The sequence below is a fragment of the Chionomys nivalis genome, chromosome 19 (genome assembly GCF_950005125.1).
Source record: "Chionomys nivalis chromosome 19, mChiNiv1.1, whole genome shotgun sequence".
NCBI classification, from domain to species: domain Eukaryota; kingdom Metazoa; phylum Chordata; class Mammalia; order Rodentia; family Cricetidae; genus Chionomys; species Chionomys nivalis.
In genome coordinates, this window is record NC_080104.1 from 33,574,359 (window position 1) to 33,600,072 (window position 25,714).

Here is a 25,714-nt window from a genome sequence, read left to right on the forward strand (position 1 = left end):
TAAAAGTCAACCTCCAGGGATTAGAGAGATCACAAATTTAAGAGGGTTGTTGGCAAAATAAGCAAAAAAAATGCCTTTATTCTAAAAAAAATCCTAAAATGTTAAAATTAGGTATTTCATGTCACATACCTTGAACAATTTAGATGGTGTGAGGAGAAAACAGACTGGATCATGGGACCGTAAGGTCTCTCATAGTCCTCTCTCCCTGCTATAACCCTGGCTCTCTCATAGCTTTTTTTATTGTATAATCTCAAGTTTAAAAAAAATGACCCGATTATTGCTGAAAAAGGCCCAGAATATTTACAAATTCTTTCAGATTTCAGTTTTACAAGAACCCCTATCTTCGTTTCTTGGAAGTAGAGACTTTCTCAGGTATTTCCCTAAGATTCTGTTCTTTGGGGGTTCAAGAACAAACATGCAAAGATGTTTCTTTTCATCCTGAAATTCCAATTCTGCTTCAAGATGTACTATGTCCTGATTATCCAGGGGACGCAAGGTAGAAAGCCATTTTCTCTTTGTGTCTCTTCTTTTTAACCCACTCACCTAAAAAAGATGAAGTCCTGGCTGGTGATCAGCAAGCCAGAACGAAGCTGAGCTGCCTCATTTTAACAATGTCTCAAGCCATTCCCCACTCTTGACAATTCGAACAGACCAATGCAATGACCCAACTCCTTGTGGCCCAGAGCCTCTGCCTGGTCAGGACAAATTTTTTAGACAATCCAGCTGCTCAGCTAACCAGAACCTGGCTGCGCTACTTTGTATTCACCGGCCAGCCCTTTCCTGCCTGGAGTAGACTTAGAAAAAAGCACCAGCCTTTGGAAAACCTGTTTCATGTTTCCAGCCAGAAAGTGCAGAAATTGATGTCTAGACCTCCAACTTCTGTCAGGCCTCTTGGTGGAGAAAAGTCTGAGGTGGAGCACGCAGGACCTGCTGGCAGCGCTCCTGCGGTTCCAGCGGGTCCTTCCCCTGGCGCCACAGGAGTCGCGCTCAACCGTGCGCTCACTCGGAAAAGCTGCACAGGTTCCTCCCTCCCGTCCTCTTTTCCCTCCCGCACGCTCCCGGGACCCAAGACGGAAAATGTTCTCCTCTTTCCACCTCCACCCCAATTTACAAATGCAAATCCCCTGCCCACGATGGTAGAGGTAGATGATGGACGGTACAAGTATTACTGATTCCATTCATCACTGCATCCCGCACAAGGACGTCGCCTCGTTGCATAATTAAGTGATGAAAGCTCTGTCTGGAAAGCTCTCCATCCAGGGACGTCTTTAAGTCGCCCCAGCACACGTCGAGGTAGCTCGCCAGGGAAAACCGAGTCCATCACCCTCCGGTCCACCCGGGATGGGGGTGGGGGACTGCACCTCAGAGAGACCCGCCAACCCAGGGTTTCCAGCTCACCCTCCGAGCAGCCGGTACCCGCGCGCTCCTCCCCGGCTGCCGGCGCTCCGCTCCGGCCTCGCGGGGCCTGTGGGCGTCCCTGGTGTCCCGGAGGCCAGCCCCGCCCCAAACCTTCGCGCCGCTACCCGCGGCGCACGGGGTGCAGGGATGTAGCCACGCCGGAAGGAGGAAGCCGGGTGCGCGCTGGCTCCGGGGCGCGAGGCCGCCGCCCACCGTAGTCCCGGAGTGCGGGCCTGGCCCTGCGCGTCGCCGCCCACCCGCCCGCGCGCGTCGCCGCCGCCGCCGTGCTTGTGCGCGCGTCCGCGTCGCAGGAAGCTTGGAGGAGGCGGGCGCAGCCATCATCCTAGGCCCCCAGGTTCCCATTGGTTCCCAGCTACCCTCCTGTGGAGAAATTGAACAGATGCACCAACAGCGCCGTGCCAGAAAACACCTCTGAGAAGGCAAACAGAATCCAAAATTTAGAAAAAGGTAACTAAAAAGGCAAACAAACAAAACCCCACATAAATAGATCAATAATCCTGAATTTTTTTTTAACTTGGTAAATGGTCTGATCACAAGACCTTTGGTACAGTACAGGTCTGTATTCTTCCTTAGTTTTTAAATTATGCTTCTTTTCTTACTTTTTTTTTGGGGGGGGGTTCAAAACAGGGTTTCTCTGTGTAGCTTTGGAGCCTGTCCTGGAACTCGCTCTGTAGACCACGCTGGCCTCAAACTCACAGAGATCCGCCTGCCTCTGCCTCCCAAGTGCTGGGATGAAAGGCGTGTGCTACCACCCGGCTTCTGCTTTGTTTTTGTTGTTGTTGTTGTTGTTTGTTTGTTTGGTTGGTTGGTTGGTTTTTTTTTTGTTGTTGTTGTAGCACAGACTGACTGATTGGAACTCTGTGAAGTTCAGGTTGGCCTGCAGCATGAGGCAATCCTCCTGTCCCTGCCTCAGGAGTATAGGGCAGAGTAAGAATCGGGCACCATACCTTCCTCTATCCATAATTTCTTTTAATTATGTCATTTTATTATTTTAGTTATGTGACTATGTGCATGTCCATGGATGTGTGGGTGTACACTTGAGTCCGGAAGAGTACAGGATACCTTGCAGCTAGAGTTAAGAGGGAGTTGTGAGTTACCTAATGTGGGTGCTCAGGTTCTCTGCAAAGGTGGTACCAGCTCTTAAACACTGTGCCATCTCTCCAGCCCCATCCGTAGTTTCTTAATTGGCCTGATGGAAATTTTACTGGGTCTTATTAAAGCCTGCTTAAGAAGCAGGGACTCATTCATAAGTGGCTTTTAGAAATAAAGTAAAGAAAACCAGCCTACAAATCACAATTCCAGAGAACCTAGACAACAATGAGGACCCTAGAAGAGACATACATAGATATAATCTACATGGGAAGTAGAAAAAGACGAGATCTCCTGAGTAAATTGGGAACATGGGGACCTTGGGAGAGGGTTGAAGGAGAGGAGAGAGGCAGAGAGGGGATCAGAGAAAAATGTAGAGCTCAATAAAAATCAATTAATAAAGAGAAATACTAAGAAGAAGGAGGAGGAGGAGAAGGAGGAGGAGGAGGAGGAGAAGAAGAAGAAGAAGAAGAAGAAGAAGAAGAAGAAGAAGAAGAAGAAGAAGAAGAAGAAGAAGAAGAAGAAGAAGAGCTGGGCATGGCGGCACACACCTTTAATCCCAGCACTAAGGAGGCAGGCAGAGAGGCAAGTGAATCCTTGAGTTCAAAGCCAAACTGGCATACAGAGCAAGTCCCAGGACAGCCAGAGCAGCACAGAAAAACCCTGTCAAAAAAAAGGGGGACGGGGTTAGTACAGTCCTGATGCCAGTGGTGGCATCAGGTTTCTGGGGTTATTATTTCACTCAAAACCAGCTGGTTTGAAATAACCTTTACCAGTTGGGCATTTAGGTAGTCCTACTTGTCCTTGTGATGGAAAGGAAGGTAGGGTAGCCTCTCCCCCATCTCCCCTAACACCCCCCGCCCCCCAGATAAGGTTAAGAAGCTTCTGCAGGAAAACCTTTACGAAGTGGCAGGCCTGGTTTCTCTGTAAACTCGTCTCAGAAGGAGTTGTCTGCAGACTAGCAGAAGGCCTCCCCATGAACAACACAAACAGCCACCGCGGAGAGTAGACCCCTATGATCTGCAACATTGGCTCAAGAGCTGTAGGTTTAGCTCAGAGCCTGTTCTCCTGCCCCCAGGCACAGACCCGGCTCTGAGTATTGAACTAGGCTTCAGTGTGATGAAACATTCATTCTCGGTAGATTTAACTCAGAAGCTGTGAACTTTAAAAAAGGCCCAATTGATTAATGATTATGACTGACCATTGACTGTCGTTTGTCCCGACAATGGCTGCCCAGGAACCCTTGCCCCCCCCCCCATGCTCAGGTTCTTAAGCCGCTTTCCTCCTCACTAAATCCCTCCCTCACCTCACCACCCCACCTCTCTTCCTCCACACCTCCCCTTGAAAGGGCTTCCTCCAGCTGGCCTCCCAGCAGCAGGCTTTTCTGGAGCATGCTCTTTCTCTTTCCCACCTTATCCCCCCCCCACTCCCAATCAGATTCCCCCACATCCATTCTCTTCAGGTAGACAGCAGTCTTTTGGCGGACCCAGTCAGGCTTAATCACTGGGTCTAAAAGGGGGTCTCACTTTTGAATCTCCTCCCTCATAGGGAGCTGCTTTTCTATCCCACCAAAGATTTGCCAGCTTTTCATCTGCTCCCCTTGCTTGTCATACTTTGCATTGTTAAGACAGTGAATCCGGGATCCACTGGCTCAGAATGACGTGGGTGGCTGTTGAGTTTCTGGGACCTTAATCCTTGAGTTAAGCCAGCCTGAACCAAGAAGTCAGCTCTGTCTCATTAAAAGATCCCAGTGAGACTTGTGCTCCTGTTTGATGCAGGACATTCTCAAGGACACTCTCTGACACCATTGGTTGCCATCTGGAGTGGCACCATGGGCTCAGCTCTGTGGTCCATTCAGCCATCGCTACTGTGAATGCAGCTCTATACTGTCCTGTTGTGAGTTACTAGTTCCCATAGTTTAGCTAACAGATCCTTCTAAAGACAAGGGTGGAGAAACCCTTTGTTTCTTCCCTTTCCCAATGCATTCTTTCCCGGGATCATCTCTAAAGTGTTTTCACAGGATCTGGAAAAAAAAAAAAAGTGATTTTTATTTGTTATGCATAAGAGTATGATTTGCCTTGTTCACTGTCAAACAATCAATCTAGTGGCAATTTTATCTAGGAGATAAAATTGATAACACAGCCTGTATCCTAGGAGTGGGGGAGAAACCCGATCAGTTGAGAGTTCACCCCTCTGCACCATATTCTTGCAGTAAAAACCAAATGAGAATGTCCTTTAGGAAGCAATAATATCTCTTGTGATCTATGGGGCTGTAGTGTCATTTTTTTTTCTGTGATAAAAATGTCCTAATAAAAAACAACTTAAGGGAGCCTCCTGCTAGCACCAGCAGATGGATTCTCAAATGGTGACCCTGTTGCTGCCACATCTGCAAAGGAGCCCAGACCAGCTAGAGCGCTTCCCAGTCCCTGTGGAGGACAGACTACAGCAGTAGCCAGTCAGATAATATATTCAAATGACTAGGGACCACCCTTGAAGAAGCTGATGTAATCAATGAAGATCTGAGGAATAATCTTCCCCTAGAGTCCCCCAGTGGCTACCCTTACCATGTGTCCATAGCCAAGTTCCTCATACCTGCAACAGCTCCAGTGTGGACACCTAAGGCAACATCTGCCTGCCATCCTCGGAGATAAGTGGTCTGACCTGTATGATGTCATCTTGCTCTCAATCCAGAGCACACTAAGTGAACCTGACATTTATAGCCCCTTGAATATACAGAGGAAGTACCTGCAAGAAGTCTAGTCAAAACACATCTCCAGTTAAGAGCTCTGGCCCAAGCTGTTCAGCCTCTCTTTCATCATTTTATTTTTTGCTTAGATGGTCATTCTGTATCTCAAACTGTCTTTTTAAAAATTAATATATATATAATATATAATATATATATATATAATTCTGTATCTCAAACTGTCTTTTTAAAAATTAAGTCTCCAAAAGTCCTTAACAGTGTAGAGTAAATACATTCTGACTGGTTTTGTACAAAAAAAAAAAACAAAAACAAAAACAAAAAAAACCGACAATTCAGAGGAGTGTTGTGGTTTGGATGAGAATGGTCCCTCGAATGTTTGAATCATTGGTAGAACTATTTGGAAGGGATTAAGAGGTATAGCTTTGTTGGAGGAAATGTGTCACTGGGGGTTGGTTTTGGGGGTTTCAAAAAGCCCACACCATTCTTAATTCTCTCTCTCTGTCTTGTACTTGTGGGTCAGATGTGAGCTCTCAGCTACTGTTCGAATGTCATGCCTGCCTGACTGCTCCCATACTCTTGGCCATGATGGTCATGAACTCTAACCCTCTGGAACTATTCTACAAGTGATCTGATCATGGTGTTTTATCATGACAATAGAGAAGTAGCTAAGACAGGGAAAAAGGCTTTATGATGTCCATTGTGGAGGGGCGGAATGCATCACATTGAGAGAAATATGAGGTCCGTTGGTCATATTGCATCAGCGGTCTGGAAGCAGAGTGGGGATGAGGTCATGAATGCTTACTTGTATTTTGACAAGTAAGAAGACAAATTTTCATTGTCTTCTTTATGCTTACACTGTTCAGGACCCGAACCCAGAGAACAGTGCAGCTTGCAATGGGTGCATCTTTGCCCCTTGATTAACACTATCGAGACCATCCTTTACAGACATACCCTCAAGCCTACCTGGTCTAGCTATTCCTCACTGAGACTATCTTCCCAGGTGATTCTAGATTCTGTGCTGCTGACAAAAAAATAGCCATCACAGACGAGAAGTGCACAGAAGCAGTCCTAGGTCATGGCAAAGGGTGGAGGCTGCCCAGCCAGCGATGCTTTGCAACGCAAATAACTCTTTTGGAGCTGGAATTTGAGCCCAGGGCATCATGCAATCACCACCCCCACTTTTTTTTTTTACTCAAAAGAACAAACTATTCATAAATTGTAGCTATTGAATGTTGTAGGAAGACTGTTACTTTGTTTCCCAGCCGCCCGGCAGCTCAGACCCGAAATAATCACACAGAAACCATATTATTTACGTCACTGCTTGGCCAATCATTTAAGTGTATTGTTAGGTAGCTCTTACATTGATAGCTAGCTCTTACATCTAGAATTAACCCATCTCCATTATTTTATGTTTTACCACAAGGCTCGTGGCCTACCATCAAGGTTCCACTGTGTCTGTCTCTGGCAGTGGCTCCATGGCTCCTCCCTGACTCTGCCTCCTTTCTCCCAGCATTCAGTTTAGTTTTCCCCACCTACCTAAGTTCTGCCCTATCAACAGGCCACGGCAGTTTCTTTATTCACCAGTGATATTCACAGCATACAGAGGGGAATCCCACATCAATTGAATCTGAGAAATTGACACCCTTTTTTTTCCCCAAAATGAATGAAAAGAGCTCGTTACTTCAAAGGAAATGAGTGAAAATATTTTTAAAAATTTTAATTTAAAAAATTTAGTATTTTTTATAAATAGTATTTCAGAATTTTGGAATACTTTCATTCACCATTGTGAATTTAACAACATTCCAAAATTGAAAGATTTTTTTTTTCTGATGAGACTGGTAGTATTACATCTACCATTCTTTTAAAAATGTAATATAATGATAGAACAATGGCCTTTACCTGCTTTCTGTTCTAGAGATCCTAATTCCCTTTGGACCTCCAGGGAAACAGGAATGCCTTCTGGTCTACTCAGACAACTGTAGACACGTTCAAAGGAAACTGGTTTCCAGAACTGTTTAGAATAGAAGACAGGGACTGTGGGCCCTATCTTTTGGGACTCAGAGAGGGACTTAAGACTGCATTAATAACAGATGGAGCCTCTTAAGGAACCTGCATGAGAACCTCTAAGCAACTGGCTTCAGAGTTTCCAGGCTGCAGAGCACATCTAAGAGCTGGGGAGTGAGTTGCCTGAAGAAGGCACAGAAGCTTGGTGTTCCTCCCTCCAAGCTTGTCCCATGCATCCATCACCTCTACTTGGTGGTTGTTGAGTTACAATGAGTCCACTATAGTTAGTAAACCGTTTTACTGAGTTCTTTGAGTTGTTCTAGCAAGTTGTCAAACATGGGATTGTGGTACGATTTGAATAGGAAGTGCTCAGGATAGTCTCAAGAGGCGTTGGTCCCCAGCTGGTTGATACTAGTTTGAGAAGTAGTGGAAATTTGGGGAGGTGTGGCCTTGCTGGAGGAAGTGGGTTACTGACATAAAAGTAAAAGCAGTCTTGTGAGACCAAAATGTCAACCTGAACCGTTGAGTCTTGGTCCCAGATAGTTAGTTCATGCTTGCATTGGTTTGGAGGATACCCATCAGTGTCTCGGGAATCAGAGAAGGAGCTGTGTTAGGAAACACCCTACACTGATGATCTGTTTTCACAGAGTACAAATATACTCATTGATAGACATTTGGTTTCCATGGTGCACTAATGTCTAAGGAGCTGGACCTGCTGAGTGTTAATACCAAGGATAAATAGCCCAAATTACCTAGAAATAATAAAATACTTCTCTTTTTGTCCTTCTTGTCTATATGAAGAATTTCCTTCATATTTCTGGACTAAAATAACAGACAACATGCAGAGGGAAGTGTATAAATTCATCTGTTTTGTAATGTTAACCACTAAAGAGATTTGCAAAATTGTAATCAATGAAAATATAGCTATTTTTCTTTAATATGAATTATTTGTAGTAATGTGCATATGGGGATATTTATTTTAAAGTGATTTAATAGCTATTTTAATCTTGCAGCTTTGATTTCTAATACTCTTAAGCATATGTGGACGTAAGTGAGATTATCAAGAGCTTTGGGGCATCCTTGAACATTTTCAAGTGTGTAAATGGGTCTTTAGATCATAATATTTGGGAACTGCTATTCTGAAAGAAACCCCAATTCTTTATTGTAAAAGAAAAAAAAATGTCTGTCCTGGATTCTTTAATCATGCATGCAAATTCAAAGTTGGAGATACCTGGTTTGGGGGTGGACTGGGGAATTCACCGGAGAATTTGTGGTTGCCTGCAGAAGACTTGTACAAGATCATGACAGCTAAACTTTCAGCACAAAGAGGGAGGCACTATTGGCAGTTGCTAGCTGCTGGTGGAGGAGAAGGAGAAGCCATTCTTCATTGGGGGAGCATGTCCCTGGTAGGGGCGTGGTCACTGGTAGGTTACCCCTGCTCCGGTGGATGCTCTCCTCCACCATGCACATATGGGCAGCACTAATGGACTTAGTGGTTCATTAAACAAAAATACAAGGTATAAAGTCAGGAGGGGAACCTGGTGGTAGAGATTTGGGGAAAGCTGGAGGAGAGACTAGAGGGTAGATAGGATCGTATTTCATTGTGAAGTTCTCAAAGAATAAATTTGAAAAAAAAGGAAATAGCTAACAACTAATAATTTTTTAATGTTGGGGAAATGCAATGCTATGACTCATTGCACTATTTTAAATTTTTCTTTTATTTATTCTTCCACACTTTCATAAGGATGGACATAATGCTCTTTGAGCAGAGTCCCTTTGTACCCCTTCCATCTCTTATCAAGTCCCTTCTTCTCAAGTCCCCCTCCTACTTTCCTGTTTTTGTGTGAGTTTGTGCTCACACGCTTTATTAGGAACATGTGAACAAACCCAAATCAAACAAACAAATCCAAAAACAAACAAAACACGCCACTGGATTAAAAGTCGGGAAATTCAGGGTCTATGTCTTTGAAGCATAAGAAATTGCTGGAATTCTGCTTCTGGACATGACCTGGCTGTGGCACTAATGAGCCCAGATCCTGGTGCACCAGCAGTGGTGGGTGTTATTTACTTGAGCCCAGTTTCTACAACACTATGATCCCTTTCTACAGGAAAGCACTAACGGCCCTTAACACACAGGCCTCTGGGGAAATAACTGACACCTAAAATCAAACGCAGCGGAGTGTTAAGTAACCCGCTAATTCTGCCTAGCTCCCCTTTGCCTCATCTGTGAATCAGAGGAACTATCTATAGAGCATCTCATACTGAAGCAGCATCTGAGTATGCCTTGCCCTCCAGACGACAGGGCTCTCTTCATGATGCACATGCCATGTGATAAGCCAGCTCCGCAAAAGTCATAAACACACAGAGACTGAACAGCACACTTGCAAGTAACTGAAGAGTCAAAACAGAATTCACAAGTGAAATTGGAAAATGCTTTCAAGAGAATGAAAATGAAAGCATCATAGAGGCCCAACCAGAATGCTCTGAAGTCATGTTCAGGTCCTACAGAGTGGCTGAAATGATTTATTAGTTCTAATATTTTTTTCCATGAAGATCTTGGCATTTCCCACATGAAGTATTATGTCCTCTGCAAACAGAGAGTTTCACTTCTGTCTTCACTGTGAATGACTTCGCTGGCACCCCTGGAGAATGATGACAAAAGCTGATGAACTTGATGTGGAAACGACAGTACAGGCCTAGCATCCCCACAACTCAAGAGACTGAGACCAGAGTCACAAGTTCAAGGCCTGCCTGGGCTGCATAGTGCTTCAGAAACTAGTCAGACCTCATTTAAGGTTCAGCAGTGGATTTTAGGTGAGTGGTTTTTAGGTCAGTTAGTTTTTAGATTTAGTGGGTTTTGAAAGCACAAACTACAAGAGAAAACACAAATAGACTTCATTCAAAGTTTAGAGTGTTTTTTTCTCCAAGGTATGTCTTCATCTGTTTTCTGATGCTATAACTACATATTACAGGTTTGGTAATGCATGAAGAACAGGGACTTAATTGTGTTACAATTCCAGATCCTAAGAAAATGCCAAGGGCATGGGGCTGGCATCTGCCTGCTTTGCACCTGGCAAGGACCTTCTTGCTGTTCCACAACACAGTAGGGAGGCTCCCCGTCATGCTAGAAAGGAGAGAGCTCACTCTTATACCAAAAATTGATCTCTCAGGGACCTGGTCATCCACAGTGGATTTGTTTATGGGTATGCAGGTTATTATTGACCTAATCATCCACAATGGATGTATTTATGGGTGTGTATGTTATTATTGACCTATTCATCTACAGTGGATTCATGTATGGGTGTTAGGTTATTATTGACCTATTCATGGGAACTTCCAGTCACTTCTTTATGGACCCAACCCCAAATTTATTAACATATAACTTTTGGGATTAAGGTCCTAAGCTACAGCAAAAGGTGAAGAGATAAACCAAAGAGAAAACATTTTCTATCATCTATCCTCTACCTACCTACCTACCTACCTACCTACCTACCTACCTAATCTACTACCTGCCTATCTCATATAAAAAGACACATAATAAAGAACTATGTGATAGGTATCTGCGGTTATGAAAGAAATAGGTGACAAAAGTGGCATTAAAGGAAGAATGATTTCTTTTGGTTATTGCTTTCAGAGGCTTATGTCCATGGTCATTTGGCTTTGTGGCTTCTGGGCCTGTGATCAGGTAAAACATTACAACAAAGAAAGTGTAGTTGAGTTAAGCTCAGTCAAGAGAGGATAGGAAGGAAAGAGGGGGAGAAAGAGAATGTGTGGAAGAGAATGAGAGAGTGATTAGAAAAGAGAAAGAAAGACCAAGGGGAAGAATTACAGAGGGAGAGGGGAACTGGAAACAAGGACCAGAATAAGGTATGTCCTCAAGGCCATGGTCCCTCTTCCTCCAGCTGCACATCCACCTCCTAAGAGCTGCTGACCCCTCCACAGTCTGGCAACTAAGCCCTTATCACATGATCTTTGGGGGACATTTGAGATCCAGACCATGGCAGACTAATACCTAAATTATCTGCAGATTTCTTAAATTTGATAATAAAAATGCAGATAGCCTAATTTAAATGTGGGCAGAAGTTCTGCCTAGACATTTGTTCAGCTGTATAAATACCCAATAAGCCATGAAAAGATGGTCATCATCATTATTAGCAGGGAAATGAAAATCAAAGTCTTAATGAGCTATCATTTCACATCCACTAAAATGACTATAAAAATCATAGAAACAACTATTAGCAAATTGTGGAAAAAAGCTTTATGTATCCTGGTGAGAATGTACAATGGTCGTTGTTTTAGAAAACTAATTGTGTTTTCATGACACTAAAAAGAGAGTTTCCAAAACTCCAGCAAATCAATTCTTCCAGAATATGCTCAAAATACTCAAGAGAAATAAAAGCGTGTCTGTGTACGAATGCATGATCGCTCACATAATTACCCACAGTACTCAAGGAAACAATCCAAATGCCCATCAAACAATGGATGCTTTTTAGAAGTAATATACCCGTATAGTAGAATATCTTTCCTCATCCAAGAAGAATGAAGCACCGTGCATCCTATAACAAATGTGAGCCTTAAATATTGTGCTAATTTGAGAAAAACAGCCACAAAGAACCGCATATTTTATGTGTCTGTATGAAATGTTGAGAGGAAGAAAAATCTATAGAGACAGAAAATATGAGTGTCCACGAGGGCCAGAAATCGGCAACAGCTATTAATGACATGGCAATAAAGGCTACATTATTTTGTTTTATCACCTACTTAGGACTAGCTTTATTTTGCAAAATTTCCCCTCAGGAAACTGTTCTTGGTTTTTTCCCTTTGCTCACAAAAATTCTAAAATCACAACAAACAAAACCCTGTTAAGTGACTGAGATCTTTACTAGAGGCAGATGCTTCAGAGAGGGGAACGCGCACATAAAGCCTCGGTCCCAAGACGTTCTCACAGTGATCTGTCCTTGGTTTCTTAAAGCTGGAACACCTGCTGAATTGTAAATACTATCAAAGTATGGATCAAGAATTTTTATTCTGTGGCACAAGAGACAATGGCCATTTCTCCAGACTGAAGAGAAAGGAAAGCAATATCTGAGTAGCGAAGATGGTTTGGGGGCCTAGATGCATGCATGACTCAAGCAGGTGGGCTTCCTGCCTACTTCTGCCCTGCACTTCTCTGCCAGTTGGCTCCAGCTCTCAGCCTGTCACAGACCAGAGTTAGCTAGGGGAGTCTCCCATGGGGCATTGTCTCCATCAGATTGGCCTGTGAGTATGTCTGTGGCACATTTTCTTGGTTGCTAATGTGTTGTAGGAGGACACAACCCACTAGAGGCGGCACCATTCCCAGGCAGGAGGTCCTGGGCTAGATAAGAAAGCTAGCTAAGGAGAAGTCCTAACTTCTAGAGCAAGCCAATGAGTAGTCTTCTTCTATAATACCTGCCTCGAGTTCCTGTCCTGTCTCCCTCAGTGATGGACTGTGAACCTGGAAGTGTAAGCTGAAATAAACTTCCTCCTCCCCGAGTTGCTTTTGGCCATGGTGTTTATCACAGCAACAGAAAGCAAACAAGGGCAGACCCCTTTCTCCCCACATAGAAGCCTCTCATGCCCCTGAATTCACAAAGGGATAGCTTTGAGGGAACAGAATCTCCATCCTCAGTGACCCTTAAATAAGCCCGTGTTTCTTACTTCCTGTCTCCTCTCCAGAACATTGGCTTTCAAGCAGTGAGCAGCTATAGGTCTGCTATTTTGAACAACTTGTTGTGTTCCCTTCTGGCTCTACACTGTCTGCCCTTCTGTGTGAGCTGGATGTGAAACTGCAGCCACTGTAAGTTTGCACATTTATATTTAGGTAAGAAGAGGAGCATATCAAACAAGGAAAACATAGAAGCATTTGTTTAAGAAGAAAATAATAAGAAACGAGTGCACTGATTTTTTTATATGTGGCATTCATATATGTGGCATATAGTTAGGTAATTAATATCTCTCTAGTTGATTGAAAATATAATTACTATTTTTCTATAATCATTGAAGACTAGAACCTTCCTTTTCTGTCCCTTACTTTATAAGAAGAATGAAAATCAAGATAACATTACAAGAACAAGGTGTTATTATAGTGTTATAACCCTATAATCTGGCACTTGGGAGGCAGGGGCAAGAACATTATGAGCTCCAGGTTAGCCTGCACTACAAAGGGAGACTCTATTTCAAACAAACAAAAAAAAGAGAGAGATAAGTTTGTTTTTTTTTTTTTTTTTGTGTGTGTGTGTGTAGTGTGTAGCTCAGAATGCAACAGTGGGTTCATTTCTTATGGCAAAGTATTTCTGGGTTGACATTTTGAAAAATTGGTTCTATTTCTTTTCTAATATTGAGTTCATATAGCTTGGAAAAATGGAACCCTCACAGATAAGGCCTATTAATAATAAGCGTGCACAGACTGTAAGTAGTAAGCCCTGCTGTCTCATGGCCGAACATTCTTTTAGGGCTGATGTCAGAAAGGCTCTATGTGGAATGGAAAGCTGGAACTCACCACGAGCATGCTCTGTTTTCCTTCCCACCAAGACGCACCTTGGTAAAAATGCTATCCATGAGGAGCCGTCAGGAAACCACCTTGAGTGTGCCAAGCAAATGTGCATCTCTGAGTTCTGTCCTCTGGTGGACTTTACTCTAGCAGGTTCTGGTTAGGACTGGACACTCAAAGATAAAAACAAACAAACCAACCTCCCTCAGTGAGTCCAATAAGAGCAGCATCTGGAACGCTGGCTCAGTCACGGCTCTGCGTTACTGCAGGCTCCCAGTACTAGACATCCCTAACTGTAAAACGCTATATTAATTTAAGAATGGCCATTATGGGGACAAAACAGAGAAATTCTGAAATAATTGTTCTGTAACACTTTTTGCTCAGTGAAGACAGTCTTCATAAATCCCCTGCAGTTCCATTATTCCTCGTTGTCAGAGCCACATTCAGTTTTGGGCTAAGCCCTCTTGGTTTCTAGTCTAAAGACTTTCCCAATTCTCTGGCAATAGCACTGAGTGTCTTGGAAACAACTGCCATTAGTAACCCGGGTGCACGTCCCTGTCTGCTTGAGAGTTCTCAGGGTGAGAGACTCCGAAATGCACAAAGGAATAGTGGCATTTCATCTGTATTTCTCTCTCTGAATGGAAACATTTTGATTTTCCCAAACTCCCTCTTGGTTGGATCACATTGCTGGGTGCTGAAAATGCTTTTTAAAGTCAGCTGGAGAATTTTGATGGCATAGTCCCATTTATTGGAACAGACCATTTCAAATTATACACTGATTGTAATAACCGGCCCTCATTTGAGAAATTCTGTGGTAGACGAGGTGTGCTGGTTACTCCTGCTCTTAAACGGCTTTGATTGCAATAGCCAGAGACAGCTTTTCAGTGCTGCATTGTTGTCTGTAAGCCTTTCCCTTGGTAATGAACAGCAGAATCCAAGTTCAAGGTAGAATTCATCTACCCTTCAGCCCCGCAGGTAATTTCCCTGATGAAGTGACAGTGGGGTGAGAGATGCCTTGCATGGATGAGCGAGTGGGCATATGTGTAGGTGATGGTAATTACACCCCAGCCTCTCTTCCTCCTGGTGGCTGACAGATTTATTTTGCTATTAATTTTAAGAAGCAGAGATGGGCCTCAGTGATACCCTCATTCATTATGAATCAAGGTGAAGAATGCCTTTCGAGACACACTACGCTGAACCTTCTATTGAAAGCACACAGCCAAAGGCACCGATCAACAACTTTCTTCATTTACAAACGGTTATCAGATGCTACGTGCCAAGCATTGTTTGAGGTGCTAGAGATCAGAGGTTAATAGCAATAACGGCGACAGTAGCAGCATGTGCCTCTATAGCGCATATGACATGCAGGCTGTGCTTCTTCAGCCTACACATGACATCGGTTGAGAATTAGATTTAATGCTCCATTGCCATCATTTAAAATGATAGAAGGATGCTGACTAGAAAATAGTGCCTCTTTTCCATTAAATGCAACAACCCTTTCATAAGCGAGTACTGTGCACACACAGACCCATGCATCCATGCACACTGGGTCGCAATATAATGTGCGTTTCCTACAGTGTGGATCTAAACATCTTTCAAGCCAATGATGTGGATCGTTATCACAGGGAACAGTAGATGCACTCTTGATGACATTTTTAACTGTTCTCAGACCAATGCTATCGGGCTGCAGGGCCTCTGGCTCCTGGCGATCAGGCCATGCCCTCTGCTGCAGCTCTCCTGGATAGAGAGTAGATGGATGGAGTGTGCTGTGCCCTTGCAGACTCCCCTCCCTTATAGATGTAAGCCTAGCTATCCCCGATACCAGGGTTCGAGACAACTGTTTAGACTTTTACATTTATCCAGTGACTTCCTACCTTATGACTTCTGGTGTGTAGGCAAAGTCACATGTTATGACCGCCTCAACCCTTCTCTAGTCCAGAAAACTGTAAGGACAAGAAACCCTCTCCATCCTCTAGAATTGAAGGATGTCTCCCTTTGGTACCCAGTCATGTGCTTCCTGATCGCTGGCTCTCCTAATGAAGCTCTTATTTGTAATAAAAGATTCTGTCTCTCTCTTCAGGGTCTCATCACGCTGTCATGATTAAAAATACAGGAAAATGTTAGCATAATAATGGCAAACAAAACCCTGTAGTACATAAAAATGATAATTCAACATGAACAAATGCACATTACATTGGAGGAATACAATACAGATTTCATATATATATATATATATATATATATATATATATATATATATGTATGTATATACATATTTAGACAGGGTTTCTCTGTGTAACAGAATCCTGGAAGTCCTGGAACTAGCTTTGTAGACCAGACTGGCCTCGAATTCAGAGATCTGCCTGCCTCTGCCCCAAGTGATGGAATTAAAGGCGTGTGCCACCATGTCCAGGTGGAATTAACATTTCTAATATTTAAAAAGAAACTCACATAGAAAGAATAAAAGTCAGAATAGTATGATTACCTAAGTAAATAAAAAAAGACGTTTCCTAGAATTTACCAGAATTCAATGTTCACTCTAGAATGACAGCTATTTATAGTGCTCCAATATCAACACTCAATACTCATATGTGGTAAAAATTATGCACAAACATGACATAAAAGAGAATTTCAATAATCTGGTCAAGATTATCACCAAAAAATCTTCCCAATCCCAAAGACAGCACAAAAAGTTGTATAGCAAACAGCAGCCTTGCTGACTGAATAGGTGAAGATTTAGACATTTTCAGGTGTCTGTAGCAAAGAAGAAGTCAAATTATCTTTAGTCATGGATGGAATTGGGTGTTGAGAAAAATCCCAAAGATTAGATATACTGTTATGCAATCCAACAACCCTGCAAGGTAGGTGGAGGTTTTCTAATATTAATACCATTTTTATATTGTTAAAGAGAAAACCAATATATTAGCTTATTTTTTCTTATTGATGTGAGCAAATACCTGAAAGAAGCAGCTGAAAGCTGTGATTTATTCTGACTTGCAGTGCAGGGACTCTGCCCATCATGGCGCTGACAGCATTGTGTCCGGAATGAGTCCCAGCTGTGGCCATAGTAATAGAAAGCTACTTGCTCATATCTAGCTGGATAGGAAGCGGAGAGAGATGGATCCTTGCTCATCAGGCTCTCTCCTTTTGTTTCCTCTGGATCCCCAGCCCATTGGATGCTGCCAATTCATAAATGGTGTGTTTTCCATCTTCTGCTAAGTCTCTCTGGAAATGCCTTCATAGACACATCCAGAGGTGTATCTCTTAGAGGATTCTAAATCCAGTCAAGTTGAGAAAGATTAACCCTACAAGCTTACCTCTTGTCAACCTGACACTGAAACACATCACTTTTAAACTATAACTTTTCTCCCTTGGTCCCCAAACTCATGACCATCTCATGATGCAAGGGGGCATTTAGAGTCTCCTAAGACTTAATTCCAACACTGTTGAAAGGTCTAAGTTCAAATCCATTCTCAGACTCAAGGTAATCTCTTAACTGTGTTCACCTGTAATATAGTCGCAGATTTTTAATATACAATAGCCGAGTAGATATTAATATTTCCAAGAAGGGGACAGGAGTCTAATAATGAAACACTGGACCAAAGCAAGACCTAAACACAACAGAGTCGACAGCAAATGTTTCAGCTACACATAGGCTTTTGGGGTTCTTGGTGGTATCATCTAGGCTCCAATGGGTTTGGACAGACCCACCCTTACAGTTCTGTTGCCTCTGGCACATGAGATCTCTTTTTCTCTGGTTCAGTTCCTGCCACTTTCTTCAATGAGTTTCTCCAGGTTCTGGGCATTTTCCATATCCCTGGGTCTTCATTCACCTTTCCAGCTTCACACACAGCCTGCTTAGGAAATTCATTCAGTGAGTTCAATCCTGGTACATGTTTCCTGGCCTCAGTACTTCCTGGAACTTTGGTGCAAGCCTCTGTGAACCCCTCATTTTTGAGTCTTTCACATTTGTAAAAACTAGTTCTACGTGAATGGTGCCAAGTTATCCTGTCACAGCCACGGAATCTCTGTATTATTTCATGGCTGAACGTAGGTAACACTGCTCAAAAAGGATGCCCTAGTCTCTCTCTCTTTGTTCAAATACTTTCCTTTTAGTATTTTAAAGAATGTCTGTCTATCTATCTATCTATCTATCTATCTATCTATCTAGATATAGATATAGGTGTGCATTATTTTAAAAATTATTTCTTTTATTTTTAAGATTATAATATACTTACATAATTTTTCCCTTCCTTTTCCTCCTTCCTTCAAATGCTCCCATATGCCCTTCCTTACTCTGTTTCAAATTCCTGGCCTTCTTTTTTATTAGTTGCTGTTTATACACACACACACACACCCCTCTTAAATCCATGAGTACCAAGCTGCTCAGTCTATATAATGTTCCTAGCATATAGTTTTGGGGGATGACAATTTGGTATTGGATGACCAACTGGTGTGTGTTTTTCTGGTAAAGACTCCCTCTCCCAGTATTTCTTTGTTTCATGTTGTTCTTTGTGTAGGTCTGAGGTCTCTGGTGTTTTCCTCCACCCACACCAGCTTATCTATTGCTATCCTTGTTCAGCTCATGTTTGGCAATCATATTGGTGAAACCTTGTGTGTGTAACTTCTGACATTCCTAGGAGACACCATAGCTTAGCAAACCCCATGTTCCTCTGGCTCTTACAATCATCCTACCCATGAAACCCCACTTCTGCAATGATCTCTGAGATTTAGGTCAAAACCCCCAACACTAGGCATGAAAAACCCTCTTTTGAGTGGCTGGTCAGGGTTGTCCAAGTGACTTCCCAAACATTACAAGTTATTGCTGCTGCCCTTGGTTATCCCCTAGAGGTCCCCTAGAGGTAGGTAAGTCTCGATTGTGAAAGACACCATGTACTCTGGACACAGGGCCCAGAGGACCTTGAGCTGGAACTGATCGGAAAACCTCCTCCCTGAGGACTAGAATACCAGAAGTCACCATGCAAGCTTCCCAAGGAGAGAAGCAACCAATAGCTGATGATGCTTGCGAACCATATCGATGATGAGAAAGGCACTATAATTCTAAGACTGCAGCAGGGGCCACACAGACCTTGTCAGTGACCAACAGCTCTCTGGTTGAACTTAAGACCTGTTCAACAAGAAGAAATCATATCTCGTACTGGAAACCTAGCAAACCTCCCTGAACTAGTGAAGCTATGGGTTCTGCAGGAGAACCTACAACCACTGCTCTTCTAAACCAAAATAATACCTAGGTACATTCTAAATAATTTTCCTTATACCCATAGATAAATGAAGTCCTTACTCCCCATCAAGGAAACTTCTCTTTACAACAGACAGAGGCCATTATAGAGAACCACAACCAATCAGAATGTGGAATTGTGGAACTCAGTCTCAATAGATACATTAAATGCTTTCTTTTAATTTATGGAAGTTTTTCAAATGAGTCTGCATTTTTACAAAGCAGAGCTTTCATCGGGTCAGGTCTTGTCCTAAGGGTACCTTCTCAATGGTCCCAGTGTAAAGTTCCTTGTTTTCCATCAGTGACAATAATCTCTCTAACTATTGATGTTGATCTGTCCTTAGAGTCATGTCTCTAACTTTATCTAGGTTCAGGCACCTTTATTGATTGTGCTACATGAATGCTTTTTAATCTTTTGGCTCCACACTCTGCTCTCTCTTGATGTAAGTCTTCGTAACAAAGTGAGCAATAACGATTGCATAGCCTGAATGTGATTCTAGCTTGGAACTTCCTCTGTCAAACAAATTGGTCTATGCCTTTTGAATTCAGCCTCTCCCAAGTTTTCAAAACACGGCCAGATTCTTTGCTAGAGTGTAACATGAATGGCCTCTGGTCCAAGCCCTGGTGTGGTCCTTATTCCCCACAAGCTCACGAGCTTGGACCACATTGCCTGTGTTTCTCTTCTGATCTGCCTCTGTCCTCACTCCTGACTTCTGTGTACATACCCTAGGGTGTTTTAGCCCGTGGCTCCAAATTTTCCTAAATCCCTACTATAAACCAGTTCTGAAGGTCTAAAAATCAGCTAGAGAGGTGCATCCGTGGTTAAGAGCACTAGCAGGCATAACTGACACAGAGGAAATCCTAACGACATACTTTAAAAACTTGAACTCCACTAAATTGGTAAATCTAAATGAAATAGATTATTTTCTTGGCACAAAGTTAAACCAAGATCAAATAAGCAATTTAGACAGACCTATAATCTCTACTGAAATAGAAACAGTTATTAAAAGCCTCCTCCACCTCCCTGCGAAAGGCCCAGGGCCAGATGATTTTAGCACAAAATTCTACCAGACTTTTAAAGAAAAGTGAATGCCAATATTCCTCAAATTATTCTGGAAAAAAACCCAGAAGAAATATTATTCAATTTGTTTTTTGAAGCCACAGTTACCTGATACTTCAACCATAAAGATACAACAAAAAGGAAATTACAGATCAATTTCCCTTATGAACTTAGATGCAAAAATTCTCAATAAAATATTTGCAAACCAAATCCAAGACCACACCAAAAAATCTGTCCACTGTAATCAGGTCGGCTTCATCCCAGAAATGTAGGAATGGTTCAATATATGTACATTCATCAATGTAATCCTCCATATGTACACACTGAAAGACCTAAACCATAAATCATATCTTTAGATGCAGAGAAGACCTTTGACAAAATTCAACATCCATTCATGATAAAAAAGTCCTAGAGACATTATGGATACAAGAAACATGTATCGACATGATATGAACAATTTACAGCAAGCCTATAGTCGATATGAACTTATGTGGAGAGAAACTCAGAGCAATTCCACTAAATCTAGAACAAGACAAGGTTGTTTACTGTCTCCAAATCTAGTCAATACAGTACTTAAGTATAAACAAAGACTGCACTTTTGTTCTCAGTTGCCCAGACCCAAATAATCACACAGAAACTATATTAATTACAACACTGTTTGGCCTATTAGCTCAGATTTCTTATTAACCACCTCTTTTTTTAAAAAAGATTTATTTATTTATTATGAATACAGTGTTCTACCTGCATGTAAGCCTGAATGCCAGAAGAGAGCACCAGAACTCATTACAGATGGTTGTGAGCCACCATGTGGTTGCTGGGAATTGAACTCAGGACCTCTGGAAGAACAGCCAGTGCTCTTAACCTCTGAGACATCTCTCCAGCCCCTGGGTGTTTTTTGTTTGTTTGTTTGTTTTGGTTTTTTTTTTTTTCGAGACAGGGTTTCTCTGTAGCTTTGGAGCCTGTCCTGGAACTAGCTCTTGGAGACCAGGCTAGCCTCAAACTCACAGAGATCTGCTTACCTCTGCCTCCTGAGTGCTGGGATTAAAGGCATGCCCCACCACCACCTGTTATTAAACAACTCTTACATCTTAACCCATTTCTATTGTTTTATATTTTACCACAAGGCTTGTGGTTTGTTATCTCTTGCTTCTTCCACAGCCACATGGTATTTACCTGACTCTGCCTTCTTTCCTCCTCTATCTCTGCTTGGATTTCCACCTTGTTATATTCTGCCCTGCCATAGGCCAAAACAGTTTCTTTATTCCAATGGTAATAAAACATATTCAGAGCATACAGAGGGGAATCCTACATCACTTAAGTTTTCGCTAGAGCAGTAAGACAACTGAAGGGGATCAAGAAGATGCAATTTGGAAGGAAGGAAGTCAAATCACCTTTATTTGCAGATGATGTGATGGTATACATAAGTGTTGTAAAAATTCCTCTGGGAAACTCCCATAGCTGATAATTTCAGCAAAGTAACTGGACACAAAATTAGCTCACAAAATCACTAGCTTTATATATACAAATGACAAATGGGCTGAGAAAGAAACCAAGAAAATAACATCTTTCACAATAGCTTCAAAAATATATAATATCTTGGGTTAGCTATAACCAAACAAGTGAAATTGAAGAAATCAATTGAATAAGCTATTAGAAGATGGGAAGATCTCCCATGCTCATGGCTCAGTAGGATTAAATTGTAAAAATGGCCAATCTACAAAAAGTGATCTACAGATTCAATGCACTCCTCATCAAATTCCAACATAATTCATCACAGATCTTGAAAGAACAATTTTCAGCTTCATATGGAAGCAAACAAAAACTCAGGAGAACTAAAATAATTTTAAATAAAAAGGAACTGTTGAAGAGATTGTCATCCCTGACCTCAAATTGTACTGCAGAGTTATAGTAACGAATGGGATTGGCATAAAAACAGACATCCTGATCAACTGAATCTAATTGAAGACCCAGACATAAGTTCATACACCTATGGACACATTATTTTTTTAAAACAAAGAAGCCAGAAACACACACTTGAAATAAATACATTATCTTCAACGAATGGTGCTGATCAAACTGGATGTCTGCAAGTAGAAGAATCCAAATAGACCCATATCCATCACCATGCACAAAACTTAACTACAAATGGATCAAGAACCTCAACATAAAAGCAGATACACTGAACCTAATAGAAGAGAAATTGGGAAACAGCCTTGAACTCATTGACACAAAAAAGACTTTCTGAACAAGACACCATTAGTAAGATCAATAATAAATGGGATGTCATGAAACTGAGAAGCTTCTTCATGGCAAAGGACACTGTCATTTGGACAAAGTGGCAAACTACAGAATAAGAAAATATTTTAAACAACTCTGTTTTTAATAGAGGCTTAATATCCAAAATATACAAAGAACTTAAAAAATTGAATATCAAGAAAACAAATAAACCAATTAAAAACAGATACAACTCTAAATAGAGAATTCTCAAGAGGGGAAATTCAAATGTCTGAGAAGCACTTAAACGTTAATTACCAACATCATTAGTCATCAGGGAAATGAGAATCAAAACTACTTTGAGATTTCTTCTTATAATGTCAGAATGGCCAAGACAAAACAAATGACAGTTCATGCTGGTAAGAATGTGGAGTAAGGGGAACACTCATACATTGCTGGTGGGAGTGCAAACTTGTATAGTCACTGTGGAAATCAGTATGGGGGTTCCTTAGGAAGATGGAAATTGATCTACCTCAAGATCTAGCTATACCATTTGTAGGCATATACCCAAAGGGCATTTCTTTTTTATTTTTTATTGATATTTATTGAGCTCTACATTTTTCTCTGCTCTCCTCCCTATCTCTCCCCTCTCCCCTTCAATCCTCTCCCAAGGTCCCTATGCTCCCAATTTACTCAGGAGATCTTGTCTTTTTCTACTTTCTACTTCCCATGTAGATTAGATCTATGTAAGTCTTTCTTAGTGTCCATTTTGTTGTCTAAGTTCTCTGGGATTGTGGTTTGTAGGCTGGCTTTCTTTGCTTTATGTTTAGAAACCACTTATAAGTGAGTACATATGATAATTGTCTTTCTGGGTCTGGGTTACCTCACTCAAAATAATGTTTTCTAGCTCCATCCATTTTCCTGAAAAATTCAAGCTGTTGTTATTTTTTCTGCTGTGTAGTACTCCATTGTGTAAATGTACCACATTTTCCTTATCCATTCTTCGATCGATTAGGTTGTTTCCAGGTTCTGGCTATGACAAACAAAGCTGCTATGAACATAATTGAGCACATGTCCTTGTGACACAATTGAACATCCTTTGGATATATACCCAAAAGTGGTTTTACTGGGTCTTGAGGAAGGTTGTTTCCTATTTTTCTGAGAAATCGCCACTCATCCAAAGGGGCTGTACCAGCTTGTACTCCCACCAGCAATGCAGGAGTGTTCCCTTTCCCCCACATCCTCTCCAGCGTAAGTTGTCATCAGTGTTTTTGATCTTGGCCATTCTTACAGGTGTAAGATGGAATCTCAGAGTTGTTTTGATTTGCATTTCTCTGATGACTAAGGATGTTGAACATTTCCTTAAGTGTCTTTCAGCCATTTTTTCTGTTGAGAGCTCTCTGTTTAGGTCTGTACTCAATTTTTTTTATTGGATTATGTGATATTTGGTGTCCATTTTCTTGAGTTCTTTGTATATTTTGGACATCAGACTTCTATCTGATGTGGGGTTAGTGAAGATCTTTTCCCATTCTGTAGGCTGTTATTTTGTCTTGTTGACCATGTCCTTTGCTTTACAGAAGGTTTTCAGTTTCAGGAGGTCCCATTTAATTGTTTCTATCAGTGTCTATGCTGCTGGGGTTATATTGAGGACGTGGTTCCCTGTGCCAGTGCGTTCAAGTGTACTTCCCACTTTCTCTTCTATAAGGTTCAGTGTGGCTGGCTTTATGTTGAGGTCTTTGATCCATTTGGACTTGAGTTTTGTGCATGGAGATAGATATGGGTCTATTTTCATTCTTCTACATGTTGATATCCAGTTATGCCAGCACCACTTGTTAAATATGCTTTCTTTTTCCCATTTGATATTTTTTTGCTTCTTTATCAAAGATCCTGTGTTCAAAGATGTGTGGATTGATATCTGTGTCTTCTATTTGGTTCCATTGGTCCTCCTGTCTGTTCTTATGCCACCAAAGGACATTTCATCCTACCACAAAGACACCTGCTCAACTATGTTTATTGCTCCCTATTAATAATAGCCGGAAATCGAAAGCCTGTGTGTCTGGCAACAGATGGATGAATAAAGAAATTTTGGTACATTTATACAATGAAATGTTGCCTGGGTATACAGCCTGATTAATTTAGAGTATGCATGAGGATTAAACAAGTTTTGGTGAACAATAAATAAAAATCGCTTTGACTTGGGGATAGCCTATAGTCTTAGTTTAAGTTCTTTTGTTTTCATGTCGTGGGAAGCAGGCAGTGAAGTGTGAAGAGAAAACATATTCTAATCAACAGTGAACTAAGAGATAAGAAAAGGCGAAACATCACGTGGCTCAAGACAACGGCCGATCGTAAAGCAAGACCTCTTCATAATATGGAAATTATTTGGGGGCAGTAGGACAAGAGGTTCGTATACTGTCTTGTTCATTAATTATGGTTAGGGACACACAGCAGTATGGTTGCCTGATAGGGCTTATTTGTGTTTTGAAATATGACGGTCTTTTTTACATCCCAATAAATATGAAATCACCTGAGGGGAAAAAAATCCCAGAATAAAAGCCGATGAAGAGGTTGGAACAAGGTCAAGGCTGCATCGTTAGAAGGCAGGAAAGAAGAGAGAACATTCAGGTGGACAGAAACAGTGTCAGCCAATGGGGGAGGGAGGCTGCTTCTGCCACCTAACAGCTTTGTTGGATCTGATAGCTAGGTTCTGAAATAAATCTTTCTAAGAATGCCCGCTCTTCAGATAGACAAGAAGTTGCCACCCTGAAACATGTGACCGCAGGAGCTGGTAATATGCTGCTCCAAAATAAGCCTCTTTTGCGTAAAGAATATTCTGAGCTGATTATTCTGGGAAACAGTAATCACAACGGATGCTCTTAAAAGAGAAGTTATCTCTGTGTAGGAGAAAAATCACATCTAAAAAGGAAATATCCACGCGTAAGACAGTCTCTGTCTGCAGCCAGGAGAAAGGATGAGTGAAATAACCAGCTGGAAATTCTTACCAACCAAAGCCTAACAAGCCTCACTCACTGTATTTCTTGGACTGCTCCCCATAACCAAGCCCTCACCATAACCAGCCCTCTCAGACTTTAAACTGCCAGTTTGAGATTTGCTCCTTTTTCCTGGTACCTCCCTCGTACACAAGAGGCATATTTATTAGTGTGTCTGTGGAGCTATAACGAAACACCCAGGACTAGGCAATTAATAAAGAATAGAAATGTATTTCATACAGTTGTGGAAGAGGAGAAGTCTGATATCAGCATGCTGGCACTGTCTGGTGAGGTTGCTCTCTGCATCCAAGATGGCACCTTTATTCTTCTGGAGGGGAGGAGCACTAAGAACAGGCTCCCTATCAACCACGAATGAGGACCCACTCTCATAATTTAATCACCACCCAAGTCCATCCTTGAATACTTTTGCTGCATACATTTTGTTTCAACCTGAAGTAAAGCTGTTTCTTTACGAATCTGAGAC

At 41.8% G+C, this 25,714-nt stretch overlaps 2 protein-coding genes across 7 annotated transcripts in view; one reads left to right on the plus strand and one right to left on the minus strand.

Annotated features, from left to right (window-relative positions):
* Nucleotides 1-1,761, minus strand: part of Chst10 (carbohydrate sulfotransferase 10) — a 31,174-nt gene extending 29,413 nt beyond the window's left edge. Inside the window, exon 1 of the mRNA XM_057751737.1 lies at nucleotides 1,399-1,761. Within this exon, the coding sequence (XP_057607720.1) occupies nucleotides 1,399-1,761 (363 nt within the window). The remainder of the gene's footprint in view (nucleotides 1-1,398) is intronic.
* Nucleotides 1,762-1,807: 46 nt separating this feature from the next.
* The window catches only part of Nms (neuromedin S), a 40,056-nt gene continuing 16,149 nt past the window's right edge, over nucleotides 1,808-25,714 (plus strand). For 4 of the 6 annotated variants that reach the window (XR_009055622.1, XM_057751746.1, XM_057751741.1 and 1 more), the window contains exon 1: nucleotides 1,808-1,866. The gene's annotated coding sequence lies outside the window, so the exon portion shown is untranslated. Of the gene's footprint in view, nucleotides 1,867-24,580; nucleotides 24,644-25,714 lie in introns of those variants that run through there. The other 2 variants (XM_057751744.1, XM_057751743.1) reach the window with 2 other exon arrangements.